The sequence below is a fragment of the Caenorhabditis remanei genome, chromosome X, assembly GCF_010183535.1.
Source record: "Caenorhabditis remanei strain PX506 chromosome X, whole genome shotgun sequence".
Lineage (NCBI taxonomy): Eukaryota > Metazoa > Nematoda > Chromadorea > Rhabditida > Rhabditidae > Caenorhabditis > Caenorhabditis remanei.
In genome coordinates this window covers 5,025,724-5,051,842 of record NC_071333.1, presented here as the reverse complement: position 1 = coordinate 5,051,842, position 26,119 = coordinate 5,025,724, and the positions used below count along the sequence as shown (strand labels likewise).

The 26,119-nt window shown below is 37.1% G+C and overlaps 5 protein-coding genes across 5 annotated transcripts; 2 read left to right on the top strand and 3 right to left on the bottom strand.

Moving 5' to 3' along the window:
- Positions 1-320: 320 nt before the first annotated feature.
- On the bottom strand, positions 321-1,298 carry GCK72_022957 (uncharacterized protein; the record flags this gene model as incomplete). Its single annotated transcript, XM_053735149.1, has 3 exons — positions 321-453; positions 504-812; positions 1,234-1,298. The coding sequence occupies 3 exons, from the start codon at positions 1,296-1,298 to the stop codon at positions 321-323; spliced, it is 507 nt and encodes a 168-aa protein (XP_053578715.1).
- A 1,252-nt stretch (positions 1,299-2,550) lies between these two features.
- Positions 2,551-8,404, top strand: GCK72_022956 (uncharacterized protein; the record flags this gene model as incomplete). Its single annotated transcript, XM_053735148.1, has 10 exons — positions 2,551-2,619; positions 2,670-2,828; positions 2,875-3,042; positions 3,092-3,262; positions 3,312-4,968; positions 5,032-5,715; positions 5,779-6,900; positions 6,964-7,484; positions 7,539-8,093; positions 8,144-8,404. 10 exons carry the CDS (start codon positions 2,551-2,553, stop codon positions 8,402-8,404), a joined length of 5,367 nt encoding a protein of 1,788 aa, XP_053578714.1.
- Positions 8,405-9,146: 742 nt separating this feature from the next.
- GCK72_022955 (uncharacterized protein) lies at positions 9,147-11,012 on the bottom strand (the record flags this gene model as incomplete). The annotated part of the gene is made up of 4 exons (XM_003095251.2): positions 9,147-9,745; positions 9,846-10,034; positions 10,114-10,815; positions 10,892-11,012. 4 exons carry the CDS (start codon positions 11,010-11,012, stop codon positions 9,147-9,149), a joined length of 1,611 nt encoding a protein of 536 aa, XP_003095299.2.
- Positions 11,013-17,208: 6,196 nt separating this feature from the next.
- On the bottom strand, positions 17,209-18,214 carry GCK72_022954 (uncharacterized protein; the record flags this gene model as incomplete). Its single annotated transcript, XM_003095275.2, has 2 exons — positions 17,209-17,520; positions 17,573-18,214. 2 exons carry the CDS (start codon positions 18,212-18,214, stop codon positions 17,209-17,211), a joined length of 954 nt encoding a protein of 317 aa, XP_003095323.2.
- Positions 18,215-24,102: 5,888 nt separating this feature from the next.
- GCK72_022953 (uncharacterized protein) lies at positions 24,103-25,058 on the top strand (the record flags this gene model as incomplete). The annotated part of the gene is made up of 3 exons (XM_053735147.1): positions 24,103-24,196; positions 24,260-24,522; positions 24,981-25,058. 3 exons carry the CDS (start codon positions 24,103-24,105, stop codon positions 25,056-25,058), a joined length of 435 nt encoding a protein of 144 aa, XP_053578713.1.
- Positions 25,059-26,119: the final 1,061 nt, after the last annotated feature.

The following is a 26,119-nucleotide window of genomic DNA, read 5'->3' as shown; positions in this document are numbered from 1 at the left end:
ATGGAGTAAAATTTATTAGTTAAAACTTGCATAATAATAAAAAATGAGATGGTACATGATAAAAGTCCATATTAAAAATTGAGAAAACAGAAATTGTTTTTTGTTGTAGTATACTAAATAATTGAAAAATGTAATAGTCAAAATGAAAAAATTGCTGAAACAGTTCGAAGTAACAGAAAAGGAAAAGAACAATGGAATAGGAAGAGGAGGTTGATGTTAAAAAATTGCAAGAAATTGTTATAAATTAGAAATACGAAAGACATGTAAAACTTTATGCATTCATCTTTTAGATAATCCAGGATGGTCTTCTGTAGTGATACTCATTCTTCAACTGCCACTACTCTCAAGACAAGGCGATAAACGATGCGGGGGACTAACTTTTCAGTTCCATAGACGAGAATATTGGCTGTTGAACTCATTGGAATGGAAAATTGTGGCAGAGAATCGAGAATTCTAAAAACAAATATTAAATTTAAAATTTGACCAATTTTTTGATTACTCACCGTTCATTGACTTCCTCCAATTTTTTTGTGAAATCGCCAAACTCTCTTTCTATACCCAAGAACGTATTGTAGATACAGACGACATCACCAGAGAGTAAATATTCTGTTCCAATTTTCCTTCCATTCTCCATCCAATTTCTAATTATTCCGACTACATCCACTTTTTCAAAGCCAGTATTTTCTATGTGTAATTTTCCTCTCTGAAGTTTCTCGGTGCCATTTAACTTATCTTGATGTCCGATGAGTCTCAAAATCGCATTTTGAGCTGAATCAATCACCGGATGATTGACATCAAATGGCTCATAGAGACTAAGTATTAAATTTTTTATAGGAAGGCAATTAGTATCAATATTATCAAGATAATCCACAAAAGAACTTGATGGTATTTCCAATTTATTGACGTTCAATTGAAGCGTAACTGGAATGCGTCTATAAAAAGGCGCTTCGTGGAAAACCACATGGTTGACGTGAATATTTGTTCTTCCTTCAAAATATTTCCTTAATAACTTTTCTTTGGACTTGTCCACTTTCATTCGTTTTTGCTCGTTTTGACCAGTTTGATCGGTACAGTAAGACATGTCGTCTAGAGATACTTTATTTTTCCATATTTTAAGATTATTGACGCGAAGAGGAATTCTATTGTCAATTTTTTGTAGATCAGAGCTCCGGCAGGTCATGTGGAATCTAAGAAAAGAGTGAAAATGGACGGTTTTTGCAGGAAATCACTCACCGTGGACTAACTTCCAAAAACTCGAGAATGCACTTGAGGCCAGGATAGGAAATTTTGGCAGTCATTTTTGATAGAAATGAATAAAAATAGTAGGCTAATGAGGAGTATGTAAAATTTCTGTGTAGACGAGAGAGAAAGAGTAAGAGAGGAGGAGTTAAAGGTCAACTGCCACATCATTATTTGTGTTCCTGTGCAAACAAATCAGTCCACGGGAAGAATTTGAGAATCTCATAGAGCTTATTACAAACACACAAAACAGTGATGCTGTATGTCGGAGTGATCTTCCGACCCGAGAACCAAAGATCGGTTCCGTTTTCGGGAAATTCATTCCGATAATTTGGTTTTCATCCATGAACGACAGCTACATGAGCTAATGAAGTTGACAACTTACGGGTGGTTTGATACAAATCAGCTTCAACGATTCCCTGCAATAACTTCAAATCTAGCTCTGATAGCTGAAAGAGAAGAACTTTTTCAGTCAGATATAAGTTTCTTGTTTCAAACTTTTGAATCAAGGTAATTTAGCGAGAAGTGAAACTTGAAAACTGAAACAAGTACTTGAGTAGGTCTACCAAACATAAAAACAACCACATGTAAGAAGAATTCCTGTGCCGAGAAATCAAAACGACAACCGGCAAGCTTGAACATTGCAGAAAATTATAAATCAACCTAATATGTCAAATTTGCCTTGAAAAAGATTTTTTGGAGGGTGTCACATTGCCTCCTTTTTCAGGACCTAAATATTTTTTTAATATGTTTCAAATTTTTAAAAAACTGAATGAAATTTGTGAAAGTTGTTTATAAACTCCACTTTCTGAGCAGACCGGGGAAAAAGTGATTTTTAAAATTTTTCGAAAAAATTGCATTTTTCAAAAACGAGGTGACGTCATAGAACAACTTTTTTTGGTTCATGTTTCCTCTGCCAAACTCATCAACTTAGCAAACAGAAAAAGAGAATCTCGAAAAAATGGAAATCTCAAGAAAATGGAAATTTTGAAAAATTGATAAATGTTAATGATAACTTTCAAACTTATTTTTGAATTCCCGTGGGCTCTCGTATTCAACCATGTCTTTGTGAACACTCCTTCTTGCGAGGGGACAAGCTACCCGAAAACGGGCAGGGAAAAGGGTTTACGCGCAAAAGTACCTTGCGCGTGCGGTGTTTGCGGACTGCCTGCGCACAGCATTTTTCGTGGCGAAAACATCATTCTTTTTCATTTTTTCGCTTATTTTTCGGTTTTTCGTCTAGTTCCCATCGTTTTTTCTTGTAATCCCATCACAATATTTCCAGAACACGTAATAAAACTTGGAGACAACATGATTGGACGCAAGCGTTTCAAAAAAGAGATTCCCGTGCCGCTCACGCCGGAAGATCGCATGAATAAGGTACATTTTTAATGTGATTGATGTTATAAAGTACCTAATTATTTTTTCAGAGCAAAGCGCCATGTGTAATGTTCGATTGTCCTCCAAAATCTGCACCGCCAGTTTATGGCTATTCGTTGAATAGAAAAGCCAGAGATGGTTCTAAGTTTGAGTGTTTATCTCCACATTCGGATTCCCGTCATTCACTCGGAAACAACTTCTTTTTCTCGGTAAGTATTGACATGCACCTTCAGATTTGTAGTATTCTATTTTCAGAGACCTAACTCGCCGTACGATCAATACTTCTCTCAGAATATTTTCGATTCTGATCGCATTGATTACGCTGTTAGACAAAACAAAAACTCTGAAGTGGTTGGTCGTTTGGACACAGTTAAAAGCGTTGGAAGTGGTAAAAATCGATCGACTTTAGAGAAAAAGCTCTCGGTGAGTACTGCCTTTCACTTTTGCAAATGAAAACATTTTGCTGTTACAGAATACACCACGCAAAGTTTATCAATTTGGGACGCCACCGAGAGACGGATTCAAAACTTTTGAAATGTTCGTTCCCCGGTCTCCAGACCAACCTCACTCATTTGCCGGATACTCCAAGTTACTGTACTCTGGATATCCTAAAATATTGGCTGCTAAGCGTCTACAAGATATGGTAAGTTAGAAATGTGATTTGGGGCTTTGAGTAGCTTTCGTACTTTCAGAGTGCATTGGGTATTAACGGTCATTTTGAAAATCTTTTTACCACGCCATCGAAAAAGAACGAGCCAACAACAGCAAGAAGTTCTACTCACAAAGAACAAACCATCGGAAGCGGGAGCACCTTGAACAGCACACATGTCGAAGATGATCAGCTGGCCAATGCTAACAGTCAAATAATGGACCTTTTGAGGAAAAAAGAAACCAGAAGTGCTCTAGAAACTGCAAAACTATCTGGAAAACATCAGGGCCAGCTCCAAAGCAGTCAACACAAAAAAAAGGAGCTGGGGAACGCTGAAAAACGCTTGCAGATGATACTAGCCTTGGATCAAGCAGCTTCACTCGTCAAGAGAGATCAAAACATGACGATGCTCAATCCTCCAACTCTCATTGATCTTGGTCAAGAAAAAGAAGATATCATTGGATTGGATATGTTCACGGAACGTGATTTCTCCAAATCAGAACTCGAAAAGTCTAATGTAGGAACTGGTATAGTTCTCCCAAAAGAAAATCAAGATTCATCGATTCATGCTAAACCATCAGCAGTAGTAGACAATGATATCTGCTCTGCGTCAGCAGTTCAAACGAGTCCAGCAAAAGAAGATGCTCTGATCGAAGCTGAAAAGCGGATGCAAGCATATCTGATGGCAAAATCTGCACAGACTACTCCGATGACTTCTGGAACTGCGTTCAATCGATTTACATCTGACATGTCCACCAAAGCTGATAAAGTTCCTCACATCACCAGCGAAGGCATCGAAACATTGAAGACTGTCAGCAATAAATTACCGATGCCATATGTTATGGACCAGTTGAATCAAAACACGATTGATGACAGCAGAAAACCAGAAACTGGAGATTCGTTGCTGTGCAGTCCGGTCAAGGATGATGAGTTCGCCGATGCCCACAGACGAATGATGAAATTCCTCAAGACAAAAGGAAACAAAAACGGAGGGAAAACGTTTCGAACTAGTTCAACTGGAAATGAGGTCAAAAATATTATTCGGCCCACTTCACAAGAGCCTGCAGTGGTACTGTCTGAAAAAAATTCAAAGGAGCCGCAACTCGACCAAGCTGAGGATAGTGAACTAGAAGATGCAGCTGAGCGTATGCAGAAGTTCCTTGCTTCCAAACAAACCGTTCTTGTGGGCATACGGAATATCAACGTGGCGGCGTCCGCTCAATCACAAACCTCCAAGACAGAAATTGGGCTCCTAAAAACGGCGGATAGTGAAACACAAAATTTCTTGTCTGCTGCTACTTCACTTTGCGAAAACAACTCAATCATGATGAATAACAAAGTAACATCTGAAACCAGTGAAGCGATAGGATGCGCATCATTGGAGGCTGGGTTATCGACGTCTGCTGGAATCTTACTGAGCGGAAACAAACGGAAAACAGCAATCATCCAAGGAACGCTTCAAACCAGTCCAGCAAAAGAAGACGCAATTTTGGAAGCCGAGAAGCGAATGCAAGCATTCCTTGCTGCTAAGCAGGCCCGTTTGGCAGATAAGAAGATTCTGGAGCCAACAACTATAGACTTGGTCAGAAATACGAGAACATCTATTTCTCAACAGACTGATACATTTTCTGAATGCAATCCAAAACAACCACAAGTGAACCAAGGTGACTCCTCGATTGACGTCGACAATACTGCAAAACGTAAGTAGACGTTCCTTACTTCCAAACAAGAAATTAAATTTGTAAAACAAAATCCAATTTCAGAAGTACCGTGCAAAACCACAAATGCTACTTCTGCTCCGTTGACTTCTATAAGTTTGCGAGGAATCAATACAAATCAACCAAAGCTCAACCAAGCTGAGGATAGTGAACTAGAAGAAGCTGCTAAGCGTATGCACATATTCCTTGCTTCCAAACAACCCATTCCTGCGGTCACACGGAATATCATCTTGGCGGCTTCCGCTCAATCACAAACTTCCATGGCAAACATTGGGATTCAAGAAACTCCGGATAGTGAAACACTAGACTTTTCGTCTGCTGGTGGTACTCCACTTTGTAAAAACAACACAATCGTGATGAACTGCAAAGTAACATCTGAAACCAGTCCAGCAATAACGGAGGCATCTTTGGAGGTCGGTTCATCGGTTTTTGCTAAAACCCCAATGGTTGGAAGCAATCGGAAAACAGCAATAATCCAAGGAACGTCTCAAACCAGTCCAGCTAAAGAAGACGCAATTTCGGAAGCTGAGAAACGAATGCGAGCGTTTCTTGCTGCTAAACAAGCTAAATCAGCAGATAAAAATCTTTCGGAGCCAACAACGGGAGACTTGGTCAGAAATACTAAAACATCTATTTCTCAGCAGAGCGTTAGATGTAGTGAATGCAATCCAAAACAACTAAAAGGAAATCGAGATGAGAAATTGGATGACGTGGATAATACTGTAAAACGTAAGTTGATGTTTCTTGCTTCCAGACAAGAGACTACATTTGTTAAATAGCATCCAATTTCAGAAAAACCGTGCAATACTTCTGCTCCATTGACTGCTCTAAATCAGCAAGAAATCAATGCAAATCAACCAAAGCTAAACCAAGCTGAGGATAGTGAATTAGCAGAAGCGGCAAAACGTATGCAAGCGTTCCTTGCATCCAAGCAGGCGACTCCAGTTGGCAAACAAGATATCAACGTCACTAAGCTCATTCCCACAAAACCGATTCACACAGAACCAGCAGCAGTAGATACGGTTATCAAAGCTAATGAGCAATTGGAAAGCGTCATCGCTAAACCATCGACCGATAAGACCGAACTCGAACTCGCAAAAATCACTGACAATAAAACACACGGTTCGTCGGCTTTTGCTGGAAAATCACAGGATGGGAACTACCAGAAAACAGCAGTAATCCAAGGAACATCTCGAAGCAGTCCAGCTAAAGAAGATGCAATTTTGGAAGCCGCGAAGCGAATGCAAGCGTTTCTTGCTGCCAAACAAACTAAATCGGCGGAAATGAAACTTCTGGAGCCAGCTAAACTAGCAGTCAATTGTTTTCCTGCTGACAAAGCGGAAAATTCAGCAAAACCGTTGGACACTGGAATGACCGTCAAAAACAAATTGCCATTGCTGTTAGTATTAGATCATAGCAATGAAAATTCGACTACTGAGGGCAAAAACCTCGATATTGAAGATTCGTTGCTGTGCAGTCCTGTCAAAGATGATGAGATTGCTAATGCCCATAGACGAATGATGGAATTCCTTAAGACCAAAGGAAACAAAAATGGAGGGAAAACGTTTCAAACGAGTTCAACTGGAAACGAGGTCAGAACTGTGTATGCACCCATTTCTCAAGAGCCTGCAGGTGGCAGCAACCGGAAAACAGCAATCATCCAAGGAACGTTTCAAACTAGTCCAGCAAAAGAAGACGCAATTTTTAAAGCCGAGAAGCGGATGCAAGCATTCTTTGCAGCCAAACAATCCAAATCGGCGGACATGAAACTTACTGAGCCAACGACTGAGGACTTGGTCAGAAATACGGAAACACCTATTTCTCAGCAGACTGATACATTTCCTGATTGCAATCCAAAACAACTAACAGGAAACCAAGGTGAGAACGTGGATGACGTGGACAGTACTGCAAAACGTAAGTTTGTATTCTTTGCTTCCAGATAAGAGACTACAATTGTAAAACAAAATCTAATTTCAGAAGAACTATGCAAAATCACAAATGTTACTTCTGCTCCGTTGTCTGCTATAAGTCTGCAAGGAATCAATACAAATCAACCAAAGCTAAACCAAGAAGAGGATAGCGAACTAGAGAAAGCTGCTAAGCGTATGCAGAAATTCCTTGCTTCCAAACAACCCATTCCTGCGGTCACACGGAATATCATCGTGGCGGCTTCCGTTCAATCACAAACCTGCAGTGTGGCCACAGACATACAATCTGACAAAGTGGAAAAGTCAGCGAAACTGTTGGGCGCTGGAGTGACAACCAGCCCTGCTAAAAATACTGAAATCGAGGAAGCCAGCAAAAAGATGTTGGAATTTTTGGTAAAAAAGGAAACTGCTGCAATGGTGACTCCGGTTCCGGTTGTCACAGGAATCACCCCCAAATCCTGCGCTACACCATCAACCTTGATGCCGATCGTTCCAATACTTCCTAATCCAGTTCCACTTCTTGAAGCTGTGAAAAATACAACAATTGCAACTCCTGAAAAGGTAAGGACAGTGAGTTAAATTATTAAATTACATTTCATATCTATTGAAAATCTCTATTATCAGAATGTTGCTGAAGAGAACGACCAAATGACACCAATCGGAAAAGGAGAGTCTGAGAGAGATGCACGAGTCTCAACACCTACTCGATTTATTTCTTCACCCGAATTGTCAATTCCATCAACGCCAATCCAAAGTCCGGAAAAACCTGTTGCTGCTGAAATCGAAGTGAAACAAGTTGTTGTAGTCCAACCTCCTCCTTCTTCTCCTCCAATCGTGATGCCTGGAGATCCGATGTGGTTGGCTCAACAAATGGCAATGTTGTTCGGACATCCAATGCTAATCCAACCTTGCATCGAAGATAAACCAAAAGTCGTTGAAGCAGTTGTACCACTTCTTTCTCTACCAGTAAACTGTGAGGCAGTGTCAAATGCATTGATCAAAATAGAAGTTACCAAACGTTTGAACGAAATTCAAAGTCACACAAGTTGCCAACTCACAATCCATCATTCGACACCAAAAAAATCATGCCTGAGAAAACCGGATTTATTTGACAACGTGCCAGATTACATTAGTCATGCGAAAACTCCTTGCCAGACTCCAATGAAACTTCAGTTCGAAGTAGGTTTCTCTTGTAGGTCATTACAGAAACAAATAAAACTGTTTTTCAGAAAAAAACTCGTCCGCCTAAACCCATTTACAATCGTCGAGAACGTCTCCGCCGTCAACCTATCAATTTGATATTCCCAGGACGTGCCAAGAAATCTGTCAAGTTTCAATGCGAGGCCAATTTGATCTCCAAAGAACCGACTTACGACGAAGTTGTCAATGGAGGAGGATCGGGATTCAAAATTCTCTCGATTGTCGACTACAACACAAATACTGTCTGTTATCCAAAGTATATTCCCCCATCTGATTTTTGTAGGAAATAGAACACATCACTTGTAATTTATTGTAAATATTTATTAGCCCTTCATATACATCCCATCTCATCAACGTTCCCCGATTCCTTTTTTCATTGAACCTGTGATAGTTTCATAATACTCGTCTACTAATTTTGCCAAATGTTATAACTTGAAACATCTTTTTTATAAGAACTTTTCATATTTTCTTGTTTATAGAGAACTTCTATATAAAAATCAAATAGTTGGACAGTGACTATTTCTGTTGCACTATAAAACATTGATTGATCTAATGCACTTCAAGACTAAAAAATTGAAAACTCAGCCAGTAAAAAACTAATCGAATGATGCTCGAAGGCTAAATAAAAATTATTTTGATTGTTTTCAAATCTATAGGGCCGGATGTTTTTTTACTTTTTTGAATTCTGACATGTTTTATTGTTCCTGGAAGTCATTATTCTAGTAAAAGATAGATGAAAACGAAAATTTTCAAAAAATAGCAAAAAGAAGAAGAAAGGAAGACGCCATGGAAACGAAAATGATAAAGAAATTTACAACCCAATGTCACTAACAATGAAAATTCACGTATAGTAATAAAAGGTGAAAATACAAGATGATAGAAAAGAGAGTTGCACAATATTTAGTCCGATTTCCGAAAATAAAAATAGAAAAAGAGGAAAATCAGATATGAATTGACAAAAGAATGGAATATACAACAAATAAGAAAGGAAGTATGGGTAGATACAACAAAAAGTGGAAAGTGAGAATGAATTCAAAGGCTATATTCAACAATTAACGTTTTCTTGTTTCGCGGTCCATCGCCATCAAACCACTCATTGGTAAGCACCGTGTTATCCAGAACATTCATCCATTCAATTGCAATAAAATCTTTTGTGAATTCCTTCAGGTCAAACGAACGAGTCGTCACTTTGATAGTGATGGATTTCAATGGACGCAGACACGCGAGTTGAGTATCCAGATCAATGCGGTCACCAGAACTGACATTAATCATAATCCCGATCCGGTGCTCCGAAATATTCTTGACCTTGAAATAGTTCTCTTTGGGCAAGTCAAATGGACAGTTAAATTTGATAGCTTGAAGAGGTTGAGTCTCAATCTTTCCTAGTTTTACATCCATCAGATCTTCTTGTGTCATATACTTTTTTTCGAATGTTGGTGCTTCCGACGTCTTTTGAATGAAGTTGGTGACCCGAGATGATTGGGCTTGTTTGTTTTCATGTTGAGTCTCTCGATGATAACGAAGTTGAGGCATGAATTGATGTGAACTTTGAGTGACTGGATACGAGCGTCTCAAATACTGTTGCTTGACTTGCGCAGTTACGGGTTCCACGTTGTGAGTTGACACGTTTCCTGAAAGTACAAATATACCATCGGGAGAACTTGAAAGTTGAGAAAGATCAGCTATTTCATTAAATTCTTGAAACGAGTCTTAATAATATTAAAAACTAACCTGTTGCTAATTTCTCTTCAATCACCATTACATCCTCATCATCAACATCACATTTAACGTTGTGATTCAGTTGTACTTCATCCACTCTTCTCATTTCACCTTCTTCCGTATTGTATGGGGGAAATTCCATATTATCAGTTTCATGTTGCCTAAGGGAATCGTTCCGATGATTTCCTTGCTCTTCAGCTTCTGAAAGAATCATAATATCATTGCATAAAAAATGTTAAGTTTTAATATTTTGAAATAATTACTTCAAATTCCAACTAACCTTTCTCCATACTCATTACGGCAACTCCTTGACTAGCATTCTTTGCAACATACTCCGTAAGATGCTTAGTCGCGAAACGATGTTTTTGCTGAAGTCCTGGATGATTTTCTTGTTTCTGGAGTCTAAATCTATGTGCAACGGCAACCGTAGTTGACGATGCTTGAGCTGCTGTCCCTCTTGTACCAACTCCCGATGCAAATTGAAAGTTTGAAGGGGTGGCAGTCGATGGAGCGGCGGGACGAGGTGCTGGGCGAGCAGGATTCTCAGCAGTGCAGACTTTTGGAGCAAGCAAATCACTTGTAGTTGAAGTGACTTGAAGATCCGGGAGAGGGGATCCACGAAGAGCCGCCAAGACTTCAAATGGTCTTGATCTAGCACGAACATCAATTGCTGGCTTATGAGTTGTTCCTGCTTTAGAAGTAGTGTTGCGAGCCAACGAGGAATTTGAAATTGATTGACTTGAAGTGGAGGCTTGATGGAATGGAGGTGGTGTTACAAGTAAAGATGCTCCAGATGGCAAAGCGGCAGAAGATTGTGAGATGGCGAACGGAGCGGATGGAATGGGTTCCAACTTATTTCGTTTTTGAGTATTGTCTTCTTCCGTTGAATCTCTTTTATCAACAACTTGCTCTTTCCTCTTTGCTCCGCCTTTATTCTGAGTATTCGATGCAATAACTGGAGCGCTTGATTTGCATTGAGCCGCTAAAAATAACATTGATGATGGGAGGTCAGAATTTAAATTCGGATTCTGTGTACCTATAATTGGCAAAAAACTTACGTGTGGCATCAAATACAGTCTTTGGAACGACCGTGCGACGCGGGCGACCCCTTTGACGGGCACCGTTTGCAGATGGTTCGGCACGTGCTGGCTGATTCGACGAGTTGTTGGAGCTATCCATGTTAAATTGTTATCTGAAATGAATGAAACTGATTGAGTATATTTTCTGTGAAGGAGGATGAATGAAAACAAAGAAACATAAGACGGAGGTCGGGAGAAATCAATGATGACAGAATGGTCAAATGAAGGGTTGCAGAGTACACAATGTATTGAGCTACAGCGGATGCAATGGGAGTCTTCAACAAACTGACCTCTCGACGTGAGATGGGTTAGGATAGTCAGTGGGATGAAAAAATCAATAACGGTGTAGATTGGAGGAAGAGAAACGAGAAGGAGAACAGAAGGGTAAAAAGAAGAAACGTGAATGAGTGTGTAAATGCAATGAGAATAGATAGTTGAATGGCCAATTGAAGAGGGTGAATGAACTGGGTTCTGTGAAGAGCAAGAAGAGCAATTGGACTTTTACTACTGTTAGTCTCAAATGAGAACGAGGACAAGAAAAATCAATAATGACGGAATGGTCAAATGTAGCGTTGCAGAGGACACAATGTATTGAGCTACGGGAGAAGGTGGTGCAGTCAGAGTCTATAACAAACTGACCTCTCGACGTGAGGGGGATCTGACAGTCAGTGGGATGAAGAAATTAATGAGGATGTAGATTGAGGGACCAGCAACGAGAAGGAGAACGGAAGTGTCAAAAAGAAGGACAGTGAATAAGATCTTGAATGCAATGAGATTAGATAATAGAATGGACTATGTTTTTTGTCATTCATAAGATTGACAAGAACTAGAATTAATCTAAAGGAAAAAGATTAGAAAATTATTAAGGAGAGAATTAATCATATATTGAGTGAAATGTGGGTAAGAACCATCTGAAAAATGAAAGAAAAAGAACAAGATACAAGTAATATTTTATTACCGTAAAAGGGATAGAAAGGAGAAAATATAAACTCCCAAATCGGAAGCAAATTGAGGCCTAAAGTCCGAATCGCTGCCGGAGTGAGAACGATCCCGGACAATGTAAATAGGGAAAATTTAGGTGACCTTCGGCTAAAGCGGACATTCTAATAAGTTATACTAATCTGGGACTAATTTATAATATGTTTTAGCCAGGAAGATTACATCAAATTGATAGGAAAAAAGTGAATATACAAAGAGTGAGCAATCTCCTCGCTCGTCGCCCACGCAGCAGGTCTCGCAACGACCGATGAAGAGAACAGCCCGCCACTAGAGAGACGCAGGCAGAGTGTAGATTTACGGAGAGCGAGAACAAGACGAGACGGCGAAGCGAAGGGAGGGCTAAACGAGTGGTTCTGGGAAGAGCAATTGGGCATAGACAACTGTCAACCCCTCTTCCACTCAAAATAAATATACTATAAAAACAAAGGCAAGAGCATATGTAATATTTTTCAATATAGTCATTTGTCCCGCAGCCAGATTGTGTATATTAAACCGATGATTTTAAAACGGTTTTATTGAACTTCTGAGGATGATTATGATCAGTTTCCGAAACTTTGCTATTTGTGTTTGAGGCATTTGGATTGATCAAGATGAACTCAAAGTCAAGTTGTTCTGCCTTAGCTTACTAGTTCCAATTCGAAATAAAACTAGAATCTGAGCTGATAATTTTCTCGCTTCAAAATATTTTGAACTGATAAAGTGAGCTATCAAACACAACCGACAAAGTTTCGAAAACCAATAATATCAGACGCGGTTAGTAATATTTGTCAATGACAATGGCGGCAATAATGGCTGCAATGAAGATGACAACGAGAAGAGTAACAACAATCCATTTGAGCCTGTAAAGTGATGATTCTTACTTAAACGTTTCTCTAAACTCACCAGAGGCAGCGGCATGAATCGGATCCGCAAGAAGAATTGGTTCCGACTTGATTGTTCACAGAAGCAATCGAATTCTGTGAAATGGACAACAAAAATAAACAACAGAATGGTACACCAGTCTTGTTTCATCACTCTTTTGCTAATATTTTATTTTTGAATCACTTTTGTGGTATTAGTACATTCAAGATTATACAATTTAGTATGTTCTTAGCGTAAATTCATTAAAATTTATGAAGTTACCTTATTCTCGAATTCCGGATGATCTGACATAATGGCTGGAAGAGAGAAGGCAACGGAATGAGTTCGAAAATAGAAATTGCTGCACGAGCTTGAGAAGCGAAAGATAGAAATCTATTTCTGCTTTCAGAAGGCGGGGCCTAACAACCAAAAGCTGTATCCACTAAAAAAGTAAAAATTCTTCAACACGTCATAAAGCGGATTACGCGAAATTTGAAATAACACACGAGCCATTTCTCAACATCACAAATCACAAATTATAAGATTGCTCTAGGGAGGGATGGAGAGCGAACAAAGTGCAGACAGACAATATTCCAGAAATAATTTGTTGATTTCAATGTGATGTTTGGAACAAAATCAGTTTCTAGTTTTGAATTGAAAAATGCGTAATTATAGTAATATTCAGTACGAGACGCTGCACGAAACAAGATGAAATGTTTTTGTAGTCGACACCTTCTATACCAATTGTACCTTCTTTAGAGGGAGTGCTTCTAGTTTTTTGAGACATAAAGAGAATGTGTTTATACTTCATGTATGCTTCTAACAAAGGTATACTTCAGTGCTTATGGTAGTAATTGTTTCCTATGAGCAAAATAATGAGAAACACAATGTCTCAATACTTAGTAGTTGTAGGAAGTAAGGGCTGAACTTAAAAAATTACAAACATTTGTCTTTGCCTTTAAAAGACGTCATTAATAAACATAAACAATTAGTCCAAATGGCCATTTGTGTCTTTTTAACCAGTTTGGGAAAAAAAACCATGAAAAACAACACACGCAATTTCCGTCTTTGCACATTACGCAAAAACTAACAATTAAAACTGCGGCAGGGAAAACAGGAAGTAGTAACGGAGAACAAAATTATATGTTTTAAATTACTTTACAAACGAAACACGTGTGATAAATTTTCAAAGACAGCACTAAAAATGTTATACGTTTTCATTGTGTTTTTAACATTTGTAACTCACAGGATAAGAAAAAATTATAATTATAGCGGTAAAACAGAGATGTTAGATCTAGGGATTTGTGGAGACCTCGTTTGTAATAAACTCGATATTCTTGTTTTAATTTTTCTATTTGAAATCAGTAAAAGTAGAGGTAATGATATTTCTGGAAGATAGTTGGCACTGTTCAGTAGAATAACCAAATCCATTTTAGCGATAATTGCACCCGACCAGTTTTGTGTGTTGATAATTTCGAATAAAACGCATATAATCTGTAATTGTTAATATATATTTCAGAAAGTCAAGCCATTCTTTAACAGACCCCATAGAGAATGATTGTTATCAGAAGTTGGACAAAAGCTTTTTGTTTCCCATTCTCTCTTGAGTTGACTTGATGCGTCCTCTTGCGAATATAACAAAATAATATAACATAACAAATTATTGAGCCAAATGGGAAAATGTATAAAAAGCGGGATAATATCTAAAAACTTTCCAATCTCCGAGTTAACAATTTATCACTTACCAGTTGATATCCTGCCATTCCGGTATCAATAAATCCAATATTTTGAACGTAATACCGTTTCATATTAGAAGGAGCAACATATAATACTAAAAGAACAAACGATAGACTGGCGCATAAACCAATTGAATATTTAGTGCCGTTTCTGAAGAAAATCCTAGTATGATTAATCTTTCGATATGACTTTGAACATAAATTCATATGGACTGCAATTTAGTTTACATTATGAAATAAAGTCTGGTCTTTCAAGGTTCAAAAGTTGATGAATTTCCTATTAAAGTTAAAAACTACTGAAAAAGAAATTTACAATGAGTATAAAGAATAACAAAGATCGGTAAAATCTGATAAGATCAAACTGACTCAAGAAGCTAGTACTACGTAATAATTGTCGTCGCATGTTTACAACGGCAAAGTGTATTGAAAATCCTAACCTCGTATTAAAATGTAATACGTGTAATATTGAGGGAAAATATGTAAACTCGACATAATCTAATAACTCACTTTCCAAATAATTTGATATTCCATTTAAATGCTACAAACTGTAAACATCTTTGTAGAGCCATCAAAAATATCATCATCATAGAAAAACAATCGCCGAACCAATCAAAGTACATACAAATCTGAGTCACATAATCCTTCAGTTTTGATTCTTCCGTTATCAATTTGTCCCTGATTATTGGCCTAGCATTTATTCCCATCTCAGGTTCAATTGCATGGAACACCAACACAGATGTTGTTGAAAATGCAGTCTTTAATAATGATACCAAACAATTACAGCATAAAATATCGTAGAAATAAGACTTGATGCGGTAGATAACCGGAGTTGAATAATGACTTATGAGATAAACAACAATAATCATCATGCCAACTATTTTGAGAGCATGAGGAATCATATAAAACAAACTTGAATCATTGTTCTGAATAGTCACGTTTCTCTCAATACATTTTATATCATGAGAGTCGAAAAAGTTTCTACTTGTTGGATTAGAAGAACTAACGTCCAGTACATTTGTATGACAGAACAGTGACGGATCATTTGATGGAACCAGTTTATTATCATTGAGAAGTAATAGTAAAGGCATTTGTCAGTTTTCACGAGAAAAAAGTTGGACTGAAATGTAAACAACCGCATTCGATTCCCCTTTTTTCAATAATTGTAGGTTGTAACTGGTAGTTATAACGAAAATGGCGGTGTTGAAATACTAGAAAATAGTAAGAGTAATTGACGATTTGAAATAGATTCGAATAAAAAATGATGAATACATTCTAGTTTCCTAGGCTGCGCATTTAACTTTTAATACATCATTTCTGTTTTTCTATCCTGTTTTAAAGTACTAAAACTCCTCTTTTTCAGTGTTGTCGGAAAATGCAATGGAAAACTACAATTCGATACATTTTTATAAAATGGAGATTGACAGTGATAAAAGGAGAGTGATACAGAAAATAAACCAGAATGAGCAATTAATATAAAGATGTCTTTAGAAGCGAACTAAAACATAACAGAGGACAAAACAAGAAAGACGGTTAGGCAAAAACGAATAAAAATATTTAGAAGACTGGGAAAAACAGGACTAAAATATGATATGCTGCTGAAAAAGAGGATATGAAAGAAATATATTTGTTTATCTAAAGAAATGATGATGTTCATTAATTCACTACCTAAAACTCAAATATTTTTCTTTTTTCTCTTGAGTAGAAGTTGTTCAATCTCCCCCTTTTTCATCAAAATAGTGATGGAGGAATTAAACATAAAGTAAAAATCATTTTGAAAAAATGACGTCAAACTCAAGTCAAAACAACGGAAGTAACTTTTAATTAATTTTCAGAGCGAGATTGGGAGCAGCGGCAAAAATGCACGGATTCGAAGAAGTCAACACAGTAGCGAAAGAGAGTGGTCTAGCAATTGAAAAAAACAGATCTACTAGTTAATAATTATTTCTCATACTGAAGTTGTTTTAACTTCAAGCTTGACAAAAAAAACCAATTTCTCAAAAAATCATGTAACAACGAGTGTTTTGCAATTTATCGATAAGGAAGGGCATTGGAAACAAAGGGTAAAAAAGAAATAGAAAGGTCATTCTTCAGGTATGGTCCGACAAAAAAAACAAATTGAAATCGCTGAAAAACAACGATCAACGAGGCGTATGTGAAAATAGTCCGTTGTTCTTAGAATTCATCGACGGTAAACATTCGAATAAGTAACAGAATCCATAGACGGTGAGCATATGAATATATAACAGAACGCATAGACGGTAAGCAAATGTGCCAAAGATTCTCATATAAAATGCGATAATAGCAAATTATTGTCACTGTTATCCAAGAAAACAGTTTTTCTGTAAAATTTAAATAAATCAAAAAATTAGAGAAAGTTAGGCACACCGTTATCACCGTGGTAATGAGACGGAAGCTAAAATTGAGAAACAGCGGTTTTATTTTTCTCTGGTGCAAACCATGATTTATTTTCTTTTTTTATCCTTCTGTGCAAAGCTTGTTGCGGTCAAACCAAAGTATCAAACTTTTGTTTTAAATTAGTCATTTTCAAAAAGGTTGAAATCGATGCCCAAGTGAGACTAAAGCAGCAAATTCAGAAATGATTGAACATTTATACTGACTTCATTTTAAACAAAAAACAAAACACTGAATTTTATGAAATATCAAATGTTAGAAAAACAAAAGTGCTTTAAAGGTAACTTTAAATAATACGGAGAAACTGCTTTAAATAATACTTCTGAAGACTTCCAACCAAGGAAAGTCATTTTGCACCTTGATTGTTGGTTCAATGTTTTCGAGGTGTTCGAGTTCGTCATCGTCAAGGCCTAGATTTGAAAAAGAACATTCTAACGAATAGGTAGGGGAAGTTGATGATGACTGGGTGTCGCTTCTTTCCGAATCAGCTTCAGTTGATAAAGAAATTGCATCTTCCAATACATTATCTTCAGGAGAGTATTCAATTTGTTCCTCCACTGTTTCTTCATTCAAGTTTTGTTGACGTTTAAGCCATGGTTGGTATTTGAAATCAGGATATTTCTGGAAAGATGAATCATTAAACAACAGGAAAAGGAAAAATGGTTCAATTTACCTTATCATACTCCGTTTTCAATCGATTGGCTTCGAGCTGAAATGGAGATTTTTCAGAATTGCTCATGTTTTTCCAAATTCTTCTTATTTCTTCGTTCATAGTTCCACTTTCGATAGAAGTGTTATCTTGAGACAACTCATCTTTTTTAATATTATAGTAAATCATGTATGCGTTTCTTGGGCGTTTGGCTTTTGGTATTTCTTTGTTGTTTTTAAACTCGTTTTTCACAGCTGCAATGGCAGCCTTAAAATCAGCTTTCTGAGACTCTTCTTCAGCATAAAACGGAAGTTTTTCCTTGCCGCTCATATTTTTCCAAATAATTTCCATCCGTCTTTTTATGACGCGCACGCTAGCTGTTGGATCTTGACCAGATATCTGTGTTCGTTTTCCAGCGGACCAAATGTCGAATGCTTTGACTGGTCGGGTGATATGACCGTAAAATTTTTTTTGAGCCGCTTTAAGTCGAGCAGCTTCCTTTTTGAACACCGCTTTTTCTTCCGGGTTTGTGTTTTCCCATAGCGATACGAATACTTTGAGATACTCTTCGGTGCTCAGTTGTTCCTTTATCTGTAAACGTTTTGTATCACAAAACAACGTGAATGAAGTTTTTGGAGTTTCATCGTAATCTGGCACGTTTACCATTGAACGCTCAATTTTTGAAATCTGAAAGTAAAATATAATGAGAATGTAGCATAAGTGCAAAGGTATTGAAACCTAAAAATTTTAAGAGATGTAACTAATAATTTGAAGCAATAGTTGAACAGAAAAAAATAGACAAAAAGGTCTGACCTTATTAATCTCCACTGGCAGTGTCTCATACTTGACAGATGGCAGAACAAAAGAACAGATGGTAAATCGTACGCTATCTCCCTCATGAAACAATTAAATCGGCAAATACCACTCTAACAACAGTAGTATTGCTGTTATCTAGATTTTTGAGCCACATTGAGTATTTGATTGGTCCGTTTTTGACAATAGTCCAATATTTGAAGAGCATTCCATTATTTGTAACAGGTGTTCATGAATAGAAACACATTTAATTCGTGTGAACGAAAGTTAAAAAATACGAGATTGTCTTTAAAAAAACTAGTGATAGCCTGATTTTAATATAATTGTTTTGTTTTGTTTGTTGACATGACGACATTCACTAAGCTAGGAATCTAAAAAAAGAAAACTTGAAACTACTGAATGTGGAGCAAAATTTATTAGTGAAAGCTTCTAAATAGTCAAAATGAAAAATTACTGAAACAGTTTGAAGTAACAAAAAGGAAAAAAACAATGGAAGAGGAAGATGACGTTGATGTTAAAATAGTTGTGAGAAAACGTTTAAATGAGAAAAGGAAAAATATTAAAAACTTTATGCATCCATCTTTCAGATAATCCAGGCTGTCGTTTCTGCAAGTTCGTTCATTCTTCAACTGTCACCACTCTCAAGACAATTTGATACACGGTGCGCGGGCCTGACTCTTTCTCAATTCCGTAGACAAGAATATTGGATGTTGAACTCATTGGAATGGAAAATTGTGGCAGAGAATGGAGAATTCTAAAAACAAATATTAAATTAAAAATTTGACCAATATTTTGATTACTCACGGTTCATTGACTCACTCTAATTTCTTTTTGAAATTGTCGAACTCTCTTTCTATACGCGAGAACGTACTATACATGCAGACAAGATTATTAGAGATAAAATATTCTGTTCCAATTTTCCTTCCATTCTCCATCCAATTTCTAATTATTCCGACTACATCCACGTTTTGAAAGCCAGTATTTTCGATGAGTAATTTTTCTCTCTGAAGTTTCTCGACGCCATGCAACTTATCACGTCCAACGTGTCTAAAAATCACATTTTGAGCGGAGGCAATCACCGGATGATTGACATCAAATGACTCATTAAGACTAAGCGTTAAGTTTAAAAGAGGGAAAGAATTAGTATGGATTCTAGGAAGATAATCCTCAAAAGAGCTTGATGGTATTTCCAGTTTATTGACCACCAATTGAAGTGTTACAGGAATCCGTCTATAAAAAGGCGGTTCATGAAAAACCACCATGTCGACGTGAATATTTGATCTTTCGTCGATTTTTCATTCGTTTTCGCTCGTTTTGACCACTTTCCGAGCTTTCGGTACAGTAAGTAATATTATCCAGAGCTACTTTGTTTTCCATATTTCAAGTTTTCCGGCGCAAAGAGGGATTAACTTTTTGACGATTTGTACACCAGAGCAACGAGAGGACATATGGAATCTGAGAAAAGAGTGAAAATGAACCGCTTTTGCAGGAAATCACTTACCGTGGACTAACTTCCAAAAACTCGAGAATGCACTTGAGGCTAGGATAGGAAATTTTGCTAGTCATTTTCTAAGAAATAAAATAAAAAAATAGCTAAATGAGAAAAATGTTAAATTTTTGTATGGACGAGAAAGAGAGAGCAGTTAGAGTTAGGCGGAGTTAGAGGTCAGCGGCCACGTCCTTATCTGTGTTCCTGTGCAAATAAATTAGACGATGAGAAGACTTCAAGAATTTCATAAGGTTTAATACTATCACACACACAGAACAGTGCTGTCGGGGCGTCCTCACGACCACGGAACATGTTTGATATAAAATGGAGTTCAAAGATTCAGACAGTACGTTGAAGCGAAACGCTGATCTTGTGAAAAAAGTAGGCGTTCCTGTTTTCCGAAAATTTAAAATTCAAGTTTAAATTAAATTTATTGTGACTAAAAGGAAACCATATAGATTCAAAAGACTAGAAAAGATCCCTCACGAGATAGTTTCGAGTAGAAAATAGGGATGACATGATAAATAGAAAACGGGGAATGAGAATAAATATAAAAAGGAGGGTACACAGACAAGTTGGCAAGGGGGAAGAGATAACCGTAAGAAGGCAAATTAAATGAGAAAAGAATAATATGTATTTAACAAAATGACCAGATGAGATAATTAATTAAAACCGGGTAATGGCAGAGTCAAGAAGATGTTCAAATTGGGAGGGGGAGAGGAAACTACTAACATTGGCAACGATGGCATTCCAGATGGGAAGGATAAAAGAGAAAAAATTGTCGGAGAGGGGGGAGAGATAAATGAGGGTCATGGGTCTTCGTGGAGAACTTGACAGTCTGATAAAGGAATTGAGATTGGGAAAATGAGATGCGCCAGCTATAAATTTATACAGTGTCCACCAAATTCTGTTGTTGTATTGGTATACAATGGAAAAAGACGTTTTTTGAAGGAACTAGTTGGCTCACAGATTTTTGGAATAAGGAACTACGAGTGGTGATATGAAGACTAGGTAAAAACATTTTTACCGATGAACTGAATTGTCGCCTTTCCGTTTCCAAGTTTTCGAAAAAGATTGTGAATCAGAATGAAAGGCCTCACAAAGCATCACCGCGGAATAGATGATACAAGTGACAATAAGCAGACTTGTCACGGGCCGGGCCGAAATCAGGAAAAATCTCGGCCCGGCCCGGCCCGGCCCGCTCGGCTCGTTTTGAAACATTTTGAGTTTTTGAATTTTTTTTTGGAAATTTTTTGCAATTTTTTTAAAAATGTGAATATGTATGATAATTTAAGAGACAATCTCTGACTGGCTCGAGAATAGGCTTACAAGCCATGTTACACATGCACCAAGTTGATCCGTTTCGGCTGATTACTTGATTTGTTAGTACCCTGGGAATTCTAAAATTTTTATACTATACCACATCAGGCTCCGCCCCTTTTGACCTACCGAAACGATCGATTGAAGTTGAAAAATGAAAATTTTTATTTCGAAAGATAGGATCAAAATCTATTCAGAAATGAATTGCCAGTCTCATTTTGTGCATTTTATAAGATAAACACTTTTTTCTAGCTCTCCTGCATCATATATACTGCTCCACATAAATATACGTTCACCCATGAAAAATGGCAAAAAACCCATGTTTGCAGTATTTACAAAATCTAGATTGGAGGTTGAAAAGAATACGGTAGGAAGGGCTTTTCGGTCCCGAAGCGATTCAAAATAAGAATGAGCAATCTTTTTTTTTCATTTTTCCGATTTTTTCACTTTTGCGGCTTCACATAAATATACGTTCACCGCCATTTTTTCCACATTTTTTGAATAATTTTCTCAAATGTTCAACTTTTTTGTTTCTTCAAGGGTTGTCGGAAAATGGGACGTGGAAAACCACTGACTGATTTCGAAAAAGGCCAAATCGCAGCCAAAAATGACCAAGGATTGTCCAACCGTCCGATCACTCGGGATTTGGGAAGATCTTTGGACGCAATCAATCGATTTATCAAGGATCCGTTAAATCATGGTACCAAAAAGTCCCCCGGACGTCCTTCTCTCCTTACAGTTCGAGATAAACGTCAAATCCTACGAAAAGCATCCAATGCTGTCATTACTTGTTCCAAAATCAAGTGTGATTTGAACCTTAGTGTATCAAATGAGACGGTGCGACGTGTCATAAGCAAAAGCAAGTTCATCAAATACCGAAAGATGAAAAAAGCACCCATGCTGACATCGGTACACCGCCAAAAGCGCCTGGAATTCGCTCGCAAAAACGTACGAACTGATTGGAGACAGGTACGGATTACGGTAACTTTCATAAATAATGTTCAAAGTTTCAGATTGTCTTTTCTGACGAGAAAAAATTCAACTGCGATGGTCCTGACGGCTACAATTCCTATTGGCACGATTTGAGAAAAGAGAAACTTCGATTTTCGCGACGAAATTTCAAAGGAGGTGGTTGTATGGTTTGGGCAGCAATCAGTTCGGCAGGTCATGTGAAGCTCTGCTTTGTTTCCAAACGGATGGATGGCTCCGAATATCGATATGTTCTCCGGCGTAGTCTTTTGCCCTTTTGGCGTCGTAATCGTCACAAAAGCTATCAGTTTATGCAAGACGGAGCACCGTGTCATCGAGCTCGTAAGACAATGAAGTGGCTGGAGGATCGAAGAATCCCTGTTTTGACCTGGCCAGCTTGCTCTCCGGACTTGAATATCATCGAAAATGTATGGGGTTACATGGCGAGGAAGGTCTACGAGGGAAACAAGAGTTATGACAATGTTGGCCAACTCAAAAAGGCGACTGTCAAAGCCTGGCATGCCGTCGATCAGAATCTTTTGGATAACCTCTATCTATCGCTGGATAATCGTCTCTATGAGCTCATGGTAAACAGTGGAGGTCACATCAATTACTAAAAATGTTAATCTCGGTTATTTTCTGATTTTTTTTGTTGTTTTCGTCATGTTTTTTCGGGTGAACGTATCTTTATGTGGAACGAAAAGTTTCAATTTTTCAATAAATCAAAAATTGTGCTATCTCTGTTTTTCTGTTCGGAAAATTACTGATGATACACAAAACAACTTGAAACTGTACCAATTTGTGATAGGAGCAAGTTTTCGAAAATTTTGAAAAAAGTGGTTTTTCAAAAAATAATGGGGTGAACGTATATTTATGTGAAGCAGTGTAGAAAAAAATCACTGTTTTGAAAAATTTGTCAATTTTTTCATGTTTTTTTTTGGATTTTTCGGCAGGTCAAAGTAAGCAAATTTATAATGATTAGATACATGTTTGTGTTGGCTATTCGAAAATATAAATACCTTCCTTAGATTTGGGTGTCTAGCCGAGTTATGATCAAAAAAGTGACGAAATTCGATACATGCGCTTTTGAGCCTGTTTGCATCTGTTTTAGAGGAGTTATGAGCAATAGCATTTCCAAAACATGAAAAAACTTGCAATATTTGAACTAGTGTTATGACAAGAGAAGTCCACAGGGATGTACTATTTCATTTGAAAACTATGGAACACAGTCTGAAAATCATTATTCTAAAGAGATTTAATTGGGACTTATTTGATGTCAGAAATTCGAACTCATTTCGACATGTCACATTTTTTCCAAAAATGTGAATTTTCAGACCAGTTTTTTTCTCAATTTTTTCCAGGGAGCGACTATAGTGCTATATAGGAAAATGATCCAGATGAGTTGTACTTTCTTATCTCATATATGTCGCCTTTGCCGCCCTCGAAAAAAAAAAGTTCGTAGGGCACCACTATTAGAATAACACTTCAATATGGCGGGCACCTCAAATATAGCTTTTACGGTATATTCGAAATTAAAAGAATAGGAACTGCTATTGCGATTAGTTATCAGGAAATGCAGTTTGATATTCATGTCGTTTTTATCAATTCAAGTATTGTCATCAGGAGTGGATTCCCTCTTGTTCTCTTCTTCCTTCCACTCTATTTTTTCTCATCTATTATCTCATTGTGACAGTAGCAGTACATCTCTATAAGCCGTCTGAAACATCACTCTCTGTACCCTTTTTGATAAGTTCTATTAGTATATAAAATGATACAGAGTTCAGAGAAAGCAAACAAACATGTGCTTCATTGTCATGTGAGAAAAGAGGGGAGTAGGTTTATTTTCCTGAATTCATACTAATCATAACAACGCAGAGATAAAAGATAACGAGTAGGAGGTATCTCTCACATATCGCCCCTTGCTTTACTCATTTGCATTTGAAAACTTGAGCAGCTTTGAACCATGAGCAGCTTCCATGATATACCCCAATTGACTGTTTTGTCCACAATTGTCCACAATCAAAATGCATCCACTCTGCCACCGACTAATATTCAAGGTAATTATTTCAAAAAAGATATTATAAGCAAAGTTTTTATGTTTAAAAAATAAATCATTTCAGTATACAACTCAAATTTTTCTTCATGCATGCCATCTTCTCTATACTCATTTGATTTCAATTTGACCACATCGATTCACACAAAATCCGCAGCAGAAGAAATAAAAAAGAAGAATATAGAGAAGAAGCAAAGAAGACAACGAACTGCGTTCACTACGAAGCAGCTTAATGTTCTCATAGAATCATACCATTCATCTCGTTATCCAAAAGAACCAACCCTGAAATCACTGGAATCAAAGACAAGTCTTCCGAAAGATCAAATTAAAGTATGCCGATTTTTAAAATGTTTTTGACGAATTTTTTGAATTTCACAGTTCACGTTCTCTTTCGGAAAGTTTGAAAAAAATAACTACTGTGGAAAAAAGATAACAAGAACAATGCTTTTCAATTCTTATTTGATTTTCTATTTCTTTTCTAGGTCTGGTTTCAAAATCGTCGAGCGAAATCACGTCGAGAGGAAAGAGCACTAAAAGATACAACATTTTCTTTGCCATTGTTGAGTGAAGTTAAAACAGAAACATTATCAAATCCATTGTCAGTCAATTCTCTGACTCATAAAACTTGTGATGGCTCAACAGGAAAAATGACAAGCAGTTTCCAGCTCAACCAAAATTTTGGGTTAGTACACTTGAAAGTTCTAGAAAAAATAGACTTTTCTTGTGATAAAGCTCATAGAATTTATAATCTTAGCATATAATACAAAATTTAAAGTTTAAAACTCCAGATCCCCCTACTCGACTTGTACCGCTCACGTGAGTTCTTCTCACCAACATGTCATCCAAAGAAACAGTATTACACATGAAAGTTTCAACGAAAGTGTCAAAACATCGGTAACAGAGATGCAATAATTTTTCCTATCAAAAAAGTGGTTTCTTTCAGGATATCTCATCGACCCCGATATTGAATTCATTTGCCGATTTGCAGTTCTCTCAACCTTCTCACATTCCGTTATATCCTACGAATCCATTATACCCATACTTTTTCAATCAACAATAATTCCTTCCCAAATCATAATGTTACATTTCAAGGCATACCGTAATGTCACCAACGCAAATGTGTTCCCCATTCCGTCATCCTGCCCGTTGTATATCACAAACCTATTATTAGTGGGTTTTCAACAAGCCAGTCTCAAATCCAACTAATTTCGTAGCTTCTGAAACAGTTCACAGAAAGTCCGTCACTTCTTTTTCTTGTAATCCATTTCTTATTCTTTTGATGCAAGAACTATTCAAATATTCCATCTTTTATTCAACAACGTATTAATTTGTTTTAATAAACTTTTTTCTGCTTTGAAAATTTGTTTTTTTTTCTCAATAACTTGGGTTTTCTCAGTCAAAACAAAATAAAATATCAAAAATCACTTCTGAATCCAAAAGTTCAAAATCGTAGGTTTCATATGAAAAGGGTGGAAATTTCGAAAATTTTCTATCATTGGATAGCGGATTAACTAATTAGTGAGCACTCCAAAACGCTGGTTTCACCAAAATAAGCAAAGATGAAGAGAGGAAAGAGGAGAAACAAGAAAGAAAATGGGGGAATGCAAATTTATGAGTAATTTAGAAAATTACTTTTTCAATGTGTTGCTTGCTAGGGATTCACAAAAATGTAGTCAACTACAAAAATAGATATCTACATTTGTTTTGTTTGACCTATTGCATTCATTTTGTGGGAGAAACAGTGATATTATGACACCTGAAGTCCTGGACATCCGGACTCGCTGATATACAGACAGACGTGAGATCTGACATTCTGGACATCCGGATTAGAAGGGCTACCGACAGACGTGAGAATTGAAATTCTGGACATCCGGACTCGCTGATACACAGACAGACGTGAGAATTGAAATTCTGGACATCCGGATTC